At 37.2% G+C, this 13,212-nt stretch overlaps 1 protein-coding gene across 5 annotated transcripts in view; it reads right to left on the reverse strand.

Annotated features, from left to right (window-relative positions):
- The window catches only part of MYO5A (myosin VA), a 201,194-nt gene that overhangs the window by 103,439 nt on the left and 84,543 nt on the right, over positions 1–13,212 (reverse strand). For all 5 annotated transcript variants that reach the window (XM_070377911.1, XM_070377910.1, XM_070377909.1 and 2 more), the window contains exon 5: positions 2,466–2,622. In XM_070377911.1, coding sequence (XP_070234012.1) covers positions 2,466–2,622 — 157 coding nt within the window. The remainder of the gene's footprint in view (positions 1–2,465; positions 2,623–13,212) is intronic.

Genomic DNA, 13,212 nt, shown 5'->3' on the forward strand with positions numbered 1-13,212 from the left:
CTTCCTGTAACTGTAAACCCTTTGTCACCATTTTTCAGCCCTATATTCCATTTTAACGTTTCAAATTGGGATGCCCTTATTTGTAATTGTTGAAAAGTAGTTATCTCTTTAACAAATTTTATTAATCCAAATTCCTGCAGAGAAACTAAACAATATTATAGAAAGAAGCAGCTAAGCATAACTGCTGTCATTAAAAATTTTAATAAATTAATTTTTTTAAATGTATAACTGCTGTCTTTATCTTTTTTTGTTCTTCCTAGCAAATGAGGTAAATTCCTTATAACTGTATTTAAAAAGTAGTATCTGAAGCCATTTCAAATTTTTAATATCACTCCTACATAATACAAATCTGTGTTGTAGGAAAAAATGTAGTTATTTTTTAGAATATAGAAGGTCATAAAATATTCCATTCAACTAGACATATTCCAGAAGCTTCATTCCAGACTTATATGTTATTATACAGTCTGAATCTAGAAGAGATGGGGTTTCCTAATACCATCATAATCAGGACTTTGGTATCTTCTAACATTAGGGATTAAGAATGGACTAAACAACTGTTGAACACCAAGAATTTGTTGTTATGATCAAAAACAGTAAAAAGAATGGCAGAAAGTAAATCCTTGCTGTTATCTAAACCAAAACAAGAAATGGGCTATATAGACTATATTATCACAATAGTAACATGAGTAGGATCTACCATTATATCTATATAGTTTAAATTCTTTCAAAATCTTAATATTTTCTTAAGATCTTTACTACTTTCTTTTGACATAAGCATCTGTTTTCTCCTGTCCATGCTATTTCAGAAAACATTTCCAGTTCTCTTTCCATAGCTCCCCCAGCCCAGGAGGCTCTTAACTTCCCCAACATCTCTTATTTTCTCAATCCCAAGAAGTCCTGCTGCTCTAGAAGGTAGCCCTGTGGGCAAGGGGTCACAGCATACTATAATGAAGTGTCACACACAGCACTGCACACCAGGCACAATTACCTCTGGACTGATTAGTGCAAAAACCACTTGTATCACTGGTGCACCAGGCCAGTTCTAAACGCCATCTGTGTTTGGGTGACAAATAAGACTTGACAAAGGGAAAGAAAGAGGAATAAAGAATGCTGACTAGGATTATTGTTAAAAAAAAAAAAAAAAGGTTTGTTTCTGCATGTCCAAAGTCATTTCTCTCCATTTACTGAGACTTATTTTCTCCATTTAATGTAACTTTCCTAAAATCACTTCAATACACAAATAATCCTCCAGTTACAAATCCTAAAATACTCAAATTTCCACATGAAAAGGTCTGTTTTCTTTGGTCTGAGCATGTCTACTTTGTATATATAGTCTACTTTTGAAAGGATATCTTTTCAATGGGTTTGAGTCAGTTCTAGTGAGTTGGATGAACCTAGAGCCTGTTATACAGAGTGAAGTAACTCAGAAAGAGAAAAACAAATATATTAACACATATATAGGGAATCTGAAAAAATGGTATTGATGAACTTATTGGCAGGAAGGAATGGAGATACAGATGGACTCCATTAGAGAATGCTCTTGGGGGAGGGAGAGAGACAAATGGAGAAAGTAGCATCAACATATATACACGATTGGGTGTAAGATGGATAGCTGGTGAGAAGTCGCTGTGTAGCACAGGAACTGTGTACACAGAGCTGTGTAGCTCTGTGATGACCTGGAAGGATGGGATGGGCGGGGAGGGGAGGGAGGCCAGGGAGGGAGAGGATGTATATATAGTTATGGCTGATTTGTGTTGCTGAATGGCAGAAACCAACACAACATTATAAAAAATTTTTTTAAAAAGTTAAATTAACAAAAGGGGGGAAAAAGGACATCTTTTAACAGATCTTCCTTTTTTCAAGAATTTATATTAGTAAATTTCGTTTTCTAATCTAAAACTGTATGATATGCTTGACAGAAACATGTATAAAAATGTTTCCAAGATCATGATTTAAGTTTATAGTTCTACCTGGAAAAATATAAAAACTTACAGCTAAACAGGTTAGACTACATACAGAAAACGAAGTGTGGGTAAAGGAAGACTAAAACTCATCATGCTTGAGCATAGTGAATCCTACATTTTAGAAGGAGCTTAAATAAGCTCAGGACTGGGGGGAAAGGAGTAGCTTATACTTCCAGTACAAGCAGCAATAGATACAACTCCATTAACTGAGGAAAAGAAGTGCCATTGCCAGCTACTTGGAGGCAACAATGTAGTGGTAGGTTAAAAACACAGGTTTATGGAATACAGTGGAATCCTTTATAGCTGGACTTTACTTAAAATGCCTACTTTACTGAATTTTTACTTTTCCTAGATCTCTTACTAATATCAGGAACAGTATTTTCCTACTCTTAGTGGTTGGGAGGTCCCAAACTTTCTGACATGTGATGTTTCAATCAAATTTTTCAGTGTGGTTCTTATGGAGAGGATACAGTAAGAAGGCCGTGGCTGCTGCTGTCTTACCTCCATGATGGGGTTGGAAGCCAACACCTTTTCCTCAACATTGGCTTCACTGGCAGAACCACTGACTGTTGCAAAGTATCTCATGGCATACTTAGCTGAAACTGTTTTTCCTGCCCCAGACTCTCCACTTACAATGATGGACTGATTTCGTTCATCTCTGTAAAACAAAGAAGAGTAACTGACATTACTGCCCACTTCTAAATGTGATTAACATCATTTTCTCTGTGTTCTCGTCAATGAGCCAAGGTGAGTTCTTGCTGGTTCACACATGCAAAGTTGTGAGAAGGAACCCAAGAACGACATTTCCTAATAAAAATAACAACTTACCAAGTAACAATGAATAGAGAAGGAGAAGAAGATATCAAGCATTAATTTGAGAGCATTGCATCTAAGAATGAATCTGTAACAGTCTGAATTTTTTGTGTGTACATATCTCAAATATATCACTTTATTAATAAATAAAATTATTTTCGTATATTACAGCACTGTTGTCAACCACCTTCAGAAGAGACAGGAGTTACTGCAAGTGAATTTAGAAGAAAATACTACTTAATTAAAATGACAAATAGTCTACTGGCTAACAGTCCATAAAGTAGTATCTCTCACAAATTCCAGTTCTCATTAAAGTACCCTCATTATCAGAGAATAAACAGTTCATTTGCTGGCTGATTCATTCAAATATGTTAGAACTCAAAGACTATCTACTATTACATACTTCTTTAATTCACTCATACAGTGACTCAAAACTCTAGGTGATGAACTGGCTCATAAGACTAACATTTCTTTGAGGATAAGGACCTATATTACCATACTGTTAATATCCAGCACCTAGTCCAGAGTCTACACATCACAAATGCTTAGTAAATGTGCACTGACTGAAAGTGAGTCTAGGAATAAGTCTGCCTTGGCTATGACTTTGATTGGGACAGAAGCAGGAACTAAAACTTTCTGAGATGAAACTAGCAATCAGCTACAACCCATCAAATTAACTGAACAAGTTCATAAAGGTGGTATCCTTTGTGCCCTTAATTTATAGAGACAAGATGACTTCAGGGGTTTGTAGTGGAACTATCCTACATGCCACAAGATTGGGAAGTTATTTCACTACAGAAGATGACCTTTTCATCTTTTAAAAGATATTTACTTATCCAACAAGGACTTAGCAAACACCTACTACACACCAAACATAGTGCTAGATACAAGGGATACAAGTTTAAAAGCTATGATCTGTATCCTCCAGTGACTGATGGTCTGAGAGGAAAGACAAACTAATAATTAAAGACTATAATAAATGTAATGTATTGAGAAGAAGAGGTGATCAAGGAAGGCTCCCTAGAGATGATCCAGCAAAGTCTAGAAAGATGAGTAAGAGAAAGCAAGGGAAGAAGTTAGAAAAGAAACATTCCAGGGAAAGGAGATAACATAAGCGAAGGCTCAGATGCATGAGAAGTTAGGAAACATTAGATAATTCAATTTGGCTAGAACATCAAGTAATGACAGATAAGGCCACAGAGGTTAATAAGAAGTGGATCACAAAGATCTTACATGAGATGTTAAGGAATTTGAAGTTTACCTAAAGGTCACAGAGTGCTACTTCAGGGTTTTAAACAGAAAATAAACAATCTAATCAGTAAAATCACTCTGGCAGCAATGTGGATATGAGTGGCAAGGGATCCAGATGAAAAGATATGAAAGTCTGAACAAATATTGTGGTGGTCTTGACTGAGACAGGCAGGTGGGTTTAAGAGAAACCAAAGTGGTAGAATCAAAATTACTCACAATAAGTTTCCAAAGTACAAAGATTTTTCTATGATAAAGGCTGTTTTTTCGTTGAGAAATGGGACTTAACACATTATTTTAGAAAATTTGAAAAGTACAATGGGAATATCCAACTCAGGCCTGATTAAGTAGTTCACATCACACTACCAGGGCCAGTAAACAGCCTGTTCTGACACTTTGACTCCCATACTATGGGGAAAATTAGGACCTAGGTGACACACTAAGGAATATTTAATACTTAACAGTAAAAGCTTGCATATAATTCTCATTTCTAAAAAAAATCCTTAAATCTCACAGTCATCAACTCATTCCCTTTTATTTGAATTTCTAGACTCAGATATTCTCACTGCATCTGTACAAATGATTTCAAGATAAATCACTCTTAACCAGTTCTCGTTGTAGGACCAATACCACCTTTCTCTTTTTCAGTCATTTAGAACATTTTAATGTTCTCAGATACATTAATCAAAGGACACTATCAACAGTCTTTGGATTACCTTCTATAATATAATTAGACAAATTATCTTTTCTTAATTCCTGCATGATCAGTTCTGTCACTATCCCCTGTGTGACAGCTACCTTGACAAAATTCTCCCAGTATGCCTTCCAACAATAAACAAGGTGAAGAGGCTTCCACTAGTCTGATGAAAAGGAAGTATTAGTGGGAACTGTTATCCTAAACTGTACTGCCTTTCAAATACTATTTCAAGTCTTTATGATAAAAAGTTGGGGCTTCCCAGGTGGCTCAGTGGTAAAGAATTCACCTGCCAATGCATGAGATACAGGTTTGATCCTTGAGTCGGGAAGATTCCCCTGGAGAAAGAAATGGCACCCCCACTGCAGTATTCTTGCCTGGAAAATCCCATGGACAAAGAAGCCTGGTGGGCTACAGTTCATGGGGTTACAAAGAGTTAGACATGACTGAGCAACTGAGCATGCAGGCATGCGTGATAAAATGTTATATCAAAAAATTTAAACTTCATTATGTAGTAGCCCTTTCCTATACCATGGGGAAAAAGAGAACTCTGAAAGGAGATAAGGTTAAGGATTGTTCAGGTGGATTACACATATTTGTACCAATACACACATACACACAGTGATTTCAAGCACACCAGATACATTTTCTTTTCCAGGAGATTTAGGATCCAGGATCCACATGACCAGCAGTTTTTAAGGGACTCCAATATTTATTATATTCCCTTGCTTCTGGGCAGAGGCTTCCCTTCTTCCCCAAGCTTAGTAGAGCACTCCAGTATATAAATAAGCACCACTCTTCAATTATAGAAATTTCTCTGAATCAGGCTCTGATCTTTGACCTGTCATTTACCAATTTCATGACTTTGAGCAACTGCATGCCCTCTCTGGGTCACAGTTTCCCTCATTTTAATGATTAAATAGCACCCAAAGTCCTTCTTAATTCTAAAGTATTAATACTATAAACTAAAAGTTTAACTCCAGAGTTGATTTTTAAGATGTTGGATATGCCACAGCCTGTACTCTAAGCCAGGTAAACTCTTGGGATCAAGTACAACTGAAAAAGGACAGGCCTACAGATGCTCAGATGGTCTTAAAGGGCTATATTTGACATGGCCAAACATTTCTTCTCTGTAGGACCCTTGAATCTAAGGTGGTCAAAATCAACACAGGGCTACAAAGGGAAAAAAATGTAAGCTCTTTCTACCTGCTTTTAAATGAAGAACAGGAAATAGAAATGTGTATAAAATATGTACAGTCATCTTTAAAATGTTGTTCAGCTATATGTGGCCACAGGATGAAATGTCAAAAAGAGACAAAAGCAGAGATAGGTAGAAGTAAGAAAGACAACTAGAGACATAAAAGGAAGAAGGGTAATACATAATAAAGATATGAAGAGGGAAAAACAGGAAAAGTATAATAGAGATAGGGAGAAAACAGCCAAAAACATAAAGGATAAAAAACTTTATGGTTTTAAGGTGAATATCAGAGTCTATCCTACTCTACTTATTTGAGCTCTAAGTTTTAGAATGTTGAAAGTGTGCAAATATGTAAATAATAATTTATTGTTCTTCCAAATTTTGATTAGCTGATCCTTAAGGTGCTCGCGTCCTTATAAGACCCTTCATTTACTACTGGGATGTAGATATCATTTCAAGGACCTGATAAAACCAAATTAAGGAACACATATTTACCATTCTTCATCAAGGACAAATCAATCTGGAGTATCCTAAGGCTGCAGGAACTGAGAATTTATGATTTCTAGCTTAGCCAGTCCTCTCAAATGTCTCTGCAATGATCCTAAATGGCCTGGGTACTGGGTGCCCTGAAGTAAAAGTGAACTCTTGTGATCTGTTTAGTCAATAGTACTTCCAGAGGCTATAATGTGAATCAAAAGCTACCACCCAAAAATACTGCTTCATTCATTCATTAAACAATGAAATGAGTAGTCACAATATGCCAAACACTTTATGAAGATAGAAGACTCTACAGTCATGGCCTATTGAGACAGATTGAAAACTATAGTCAAAATATAGTGGACCTGGTGGCTCAGTGGTAACGAATCTGCCTGCTAGTGCAGGAGATGCAATTTAGATCCCTGGATTGGGAAGATCCTCTGGAGAAGGAAATGGCAACCCACGCCAGTATTCTTGCCTGGGAAATCCAATGGACAGAGCAGTCTGGCGGGTTACACATCCATGGGGTTGCAAAGAGTCAGACATGACTTAGCGACTAAACAATGACAACAACAATTACAAGAAAAGAGGTCTACCCAGGATCTTATGAAAACATGGAGACGGAGAGGGAGATATGAGGAGGAGATGCCAGGAAATGCTTTCTAGAGAAGGTGATGCCTGAATTGACTCATATATAATAATAATGAGAAACAAGGTTGTACAGGAAAAGGCAATAGAATTAAACTATGGAGAAGCACCTGAAACCCCAGGAACTAAATTATTCAAGGATAGAATATCCACTCTGGGTTGATGAAAGAGAGAGATGTTATACTTTAGTCTATTTTCCTTCAATTTGTATCTGTTTGGTCTGTCCAGCCTTTCCTTAGATTATATCTATCAAGATTTCATTTTGTATCAGGTATATTATTTTACAGATTTTCCTTCTGAACTTTACTGTTTAAAAACATAATCTCTCTAGTTTATTGTGCTCATGCTGAATACTATTCATATTTCCAAGACCATCATCTTGTTCTCTGCAAACTTAATGAGCATACCTTCCATTCATATCCAAGTCATTAATGAGGAAACTAAATATTGCCAGCCTGACTCACACAGAATACATTTACTATATCCACTCACCTCAGTATTAACTCTCAGGTGTTGCCATGGTCTAATTTTTAGCTTACAAGTGAACATATTCTCATGAAACAAAATCTAGAGGTTTATTTTTTTTTTATAGGCACTCAATCTAATTGCTTCTCCCTTATTCAATCCCTTGATTAAAAAAAAAAGAAAAATATTAAGCTAGTATAATAAAATGCTTTCTTCCAAAGTTATGTATTTACTGTGATATGGCTTTTACTTGAGACTGTAGTCTCTATTTCTCTTGTTAGAAGGTGCAAGGTTTTTCTACATTTTTATTATTGCCAAACATTAAGATAGGCTCTGCTCTGTTTCTCCAAGATTTCTGCCTTTGATTAATCCCAAGAAGAAAAGATTTAAACTCTAAAACTTACTAGATAATAAGTAAATAAGACAATACTTCCTATTAGTTTTTAAGCAGAAATATTTGCTATAAGACTGTGCTGTGCACTAATGAAAGCTGGGCTACAGAGGCAGAAAGATTACTCAGGAAATGAAAACAAGTGTTCCTTAGAGATACACCCATTTTCTGCTAAGAAGTCTGTCATATACTGTCAGTTCTCATGTCACTTTGACTTGCCTGTTTCATCAGTATGTTGTTATTGTGTAGTTGTCAAGTCATGTCCAGCTCTTTTGTGACCCCATGGACTGTAGCCCTCCAGGCTCCTCTGTCCATGGAATTTCCCAGGCAAGAATACTGGAGTGTGTCGCCATTTCCTTCTCCAGGGGATCTTCCCAACCCAGGGATTGAACTCATGTATCCTGCACTGGCAGGCAGATTACCAGTGAGCCAGCAGGGAAGCCCTTCAGTATAGAGCCTGTGAAATTAATGTAAAGATGCCACAAAAGAAATAGCCTGTTTTTTCCAGTAATGGATATATAGAAATAGGGTCATGTAATTGGAAGTAAGAAAATTAAACAACAAAGAAGATAGGCTTTGGAGACTCAGAGCCGGATTCAAACCTCAGTTCTCACATACTATTAGCACAATGGTCTGAAAGTTACTTTCCTCAGTTTCCTCATTTGTAAAGCAGGAGTGATGATGTTTGCTCCCAGGGGTACAATGAAATTAGAGGTAACATGCCTGATCCCATGCTTGGCACACAGTATATTTCTAAACATTGTAGCTCCTAATTACTAATACAAGTTAGTCCCTATATATATAATATATAAAATTCCTTATCACATAGCATGTGCTACTTCATATCTGTATAAGTAGAAATAATTGGTACCACATGGCTGGTGAATCACAGGCAGTAACAGGAGAGATTTTATGATCTATAACTGCCAGCATCCACTTGGCCAATGAAACTCAGAGTGAAGCTTCAGAGACTGCCTAAACACATGCAAAAAGGGCCCACCCTAAGGAAAGGCCTAGCAATAGAGTCGTGAGACTCCGTGATGATGAAGACTGTGATGATAGTAAGAGCTTAGATTTAAATAGTATTTTTCAAAATGCTTTTTATGTTTATCATCTCAGGTAATTTTCATCTCTGATGTAAGCACGATAAATATTATCTTTTCTTGGTTGGGGGAAACGATAATGCAGAGAGGTCAGATGGCTTATCCAAGGTTAAAGCAGAGGTAAGTTGTTACACTCCACATCTCTTAGTTTCCAGATGAAAAGTCTATACTATGCTCCTTCTGCTCTCCAAGCTCCTCACCATGGTTTGCCCTTCACTGGAAAGAGTAAAAGACTTCTGCATTAGTCCCCATGAACCACATGGAAACAAATGCATACCAAAGAATGTCTGCAATGTAAAGCTACATCATCTAGTGCAAGTGTTCTATTTCAGGATATAAGCTGAGGTCCAGGGAGACCGGAAGATTTAAGCTTATATAGTTATTTGTTTATGTAGCTTCGACTAGTATGGATATCGTTTCCCTTACACTAAGGTTATGCATGTAACTCTCAAATTTATTTTAAGAAAACCCACAAATGAAACAATCAATAAAATTTATTTGCTCTACCATTCACAGTGGAGGAAAACAATACCAAATCAAGCAATCAATATTACTTGGTTTTAAAGAGAAAAAAGAGATTAAAAAAAAAAAAAAAAAAAGCCCTGATGTTTTAAGGAAAATAATACTGTGCTTTAATTATCAGCGAGCAATCAGTTTCAGGATGAGAAAAGACTGATAAGAATGTGAAACAAAAATATGAGAAGACAGACATAGCAGCCCACTGAGTTCTTCTCTTCTGTAAGCTGACAGGACAGTTAAAATTAAGAGGCTAGTCTATGAAAATCTCCTATGAGGACACTATTCTCCGTAAGCGTCATGCTGAGAAAGAAGGAATGAGCCAAGGATCCTAGTTACGCTGCTGTCACTGGACATGTATCTACGGGGCAGGAATCACTTGTGTCAACTGTGCTTTGAGGACAGATGTCGAAAATGCCATTTCAGTCTTAAATATCTAAAATGGAACTCCACCCCCTTCTTCTTCCAACACTTCCACCCCTACATGCACAACCTGCTCGGCCTGAATTTCCTCCATCTCAGTAAACAGCAACTCCAACCTTTTAGGTGCTCAGACCAAACACTTTGCCACCATCCCTGACTTCTCTTTTTCTCTCATACCCCCATATAAACAAGCCTTCTTATGTTCACCTTAAAAACTTATCCAGAGCCCATCCACTTCTCACCATCTCTGATTGTATTATCCTCTATTAGGTTATCATTAGCTCTTGCTTGGATCAATACAAAATCCACCTAACTAGTTACCTAGAATTGACCCTTATTGCATTACATTCAGTCCTTTGGTTGTTTTTTTACCTTTGAGATGATTTCAAACTTATAGAAAATGGCAAAAAGAGTAAACTGAATTCCTGTACCTGCTTTACTCAGACTCACCAATTGTTTAGATTTTGCTCATTTGTTTCATAAATGTCTCTGTTTCTCTTATTTTGATATTTTCTGAAACATCTGTGAGTAAGTTATAGACATGATGACTCCTACATATTTTAGAGTATACTTCCTAAGAACAATGACATTGCTCTTACATATCTACTGTGATCAAAATCAGGAAATGTAAAATTGACAAAAAACCATTATTTAATCTACAGTCTATATTCCTATTTTACAATCATCCAGTATTGCCCCATACAAAGTTACCCTGTCTCCCTCATCATCAAGGATTCAATTCCAAATATTCACTGCATTTAACTGGCATGTTTCCACTCTCTCCTTTAATCAGGAACAGTTCCTCAGCCTTTCTTTGACTATCTTGATCTTGATAATTTTAAAGAGTATATAGAGCTAATTTTCAGTATACACCTCATTTACAGTTTTTCTCATGATTAGATTCAGGATATACATTTTTGGTAGGAATCTATCATGAATTTTTAACACAGCTGCCAGATCATGTCATTTCCCTGCTCAAAACCCACACTCAGAGAAAAAGTCAAATATGCTACAAAAGTCCTCAAGGCTTTGTATGGTCCTTGCAATTGCTAATCTCTCTGCTTGGAATATTCTTTCTCCAGATATCTGAATGGCTTGCTTCCTCCTTTCCTTCATGTTATTGCTCAAAAGTTAGCTTTATTTTTTACAGAGTTGGATAAGTTAATACCAAAATCTACATATAAAAACAAATGCCTAAGGATAACCAGGAAAATAATGAAAAAGACACTGTGTGGGGGGAAGGGTGGTTAATGGTATCAGACACACAAACATAAAACATACTATAAAATCACTACAATCAAAGTGTGGTACTGGGACATGAATAAAGGAAGAGGAAAGAATATAGCCAAGAAATTAAACCAAGAACATAAGAAAATTATGAACCAAGAACATAAAAAAAACATAAGAAAACCAACAATAAGAAAAAAGGGCATGATAAATTTTAGGTGGCATCTTAAATAACTGGCAAAGATGGGCCTCTATAAGTGACACTGAGATAACTGTGCAGCCATTTGGAAAAAATACAAATTTAGATCCATATGTCTCATACAAAAGTATAAACTCCAATGGGATCAGCGATCTAAAGGTAAGCTATAAAAACAATACAAACACTAGAAGAGGATTAAATCTTTTTTGCTTTGGTGTAGAGAAAGGTTTTCTAACAGTGACTTAAAATTCAAAGAAATAAAAAAGATTAATAAATTTGCTTGGAAAAGGACATTACAAGCAAAATAAAATTGAGGGGAAGTATTTGCAATATAACACAGATAAAGGGCTAATATATCATATATATATATTTAACTCTTAAAATTGAGGATCAAAAAACCAAAAACAACAGAAAAATGTAAAAAGTTGAATCAACAATTCAGCCCATAAACAAAGAAACAAACAAAAAATGAAACTGCTCTTAAACATATGAAAAGACATTCAAACTTACTCATATTTAAAGAAATGCAGATGAAAACAACATTAAGATACCATTAAACTGGCAAGAACATGACACAGTGGTAAAGAATCCCCTGCCAATGCAGCAGACGCAAGAGATGCAGGTTTGATCCCTGAGTGGGGAAGATCCCCTGGAGTAGTAAATGGCAACCCACTCCAGTATTCTTGACTGGACAGTTCCAGGATAGAGGAACCTGGTGGGCTATGGTCCATGGGGTCGCAAAGAGTCAGATGCAACTAAGCACACACACACACACACAGATTACATATTTTGTTGATAAAGCTATGGGGAAATAGACACTCTTGAACAATTTAGGCAAAAATGCAAACCAAAACAACTCTTTTAGAGGGAATCTGGCAATATATTTATACCTACCTTTTGACCTACCAATGCCACTTTTAAAACTACAAAAATGTGCTCCACCTCTAACTTGTCTTCTTAAAGGCTGGTCAAGGTTACTGCATTAGCACTGAACACCGTGTAACCCAATGCAAGCAATGAGGCTTTAGGGGTAAGAACCTGTACAATGTGAAGTCAAACCCCACTTCTGCTATGTACTAGCTGATAGGCACCAAACCCAGCAATGCCTCCATCTGCTTACACAGCGATTTTGATTTTCAAACCATTGTGTCACAAGTCACCAAGACCATGGTGTTCAGTTCAAACAGCACTGTGCTAGACATGGGAGCCATAGGTTCCAAGAGCAACTGGGTCCTGGCTTGGAGCAAAAGCACCAATGTTGGACATGAAGACACATTCGACCAGAACTTCTACCCGAGCTGAGGAATTCCTGTGATAGCAAGTTGTTAGAGAAAAGCTCTGAAACAGGTATGAACCTAAACTACCAAAGCCTGTCAGTGATTAGATTCTGCACCCTCCTCCCAGAAGCAGTTGGGTGGTTTAAGCTGCTCATGGCCCTCTGGCAGTTGTCCAGTTGAGGTAGCCAAGAATGTGAAAGTCCCTTGCTCTATCTCTTTGATCCCATCACCTCTCCCGTCCCTCTTCAAGCAGAGAGGTGCACTCTCTGCCCCTTGTGGATGAGAAATCTCCCTCCAGCTCTGGCCCCACTGGCAATAAATATCACCAACTGGAATGTTCCAAATATTTATGATCAAGATATTGAGAGCTGCCCAATGCCACTGCCCCACTCTGTTCTTTCAGTGCTGCTTGCCACTGCCTGGTATTCCCGGCAGAGATGAGGACAGCTGTAGCCTCCTCCAGCTGTGGAAAAACTGCCTACCTCTCCTTCCATCCCTGAGATGCCTCTAAGGTCCTACCGATGATAGACTGCCAGTGGGTTCTCTTGGGCTTTAGCTCCTGGAGAATG

The sequence above is a fragment of the Bos mutus genome, chromosome 10 (assembly GCF_027580195.1).
Source record: "Bos mutus isolate GX-2022 chromosome 10, NWIPB_WYAK_1.1, whole genome shotgun sequence".
Taxonomy (NCBI): domain Eukaryota; kingdom Metazoa; phylum Chordata; class Mammalia; order Artiodactyla; family Bovidae; genus Bos; species Bos mutus.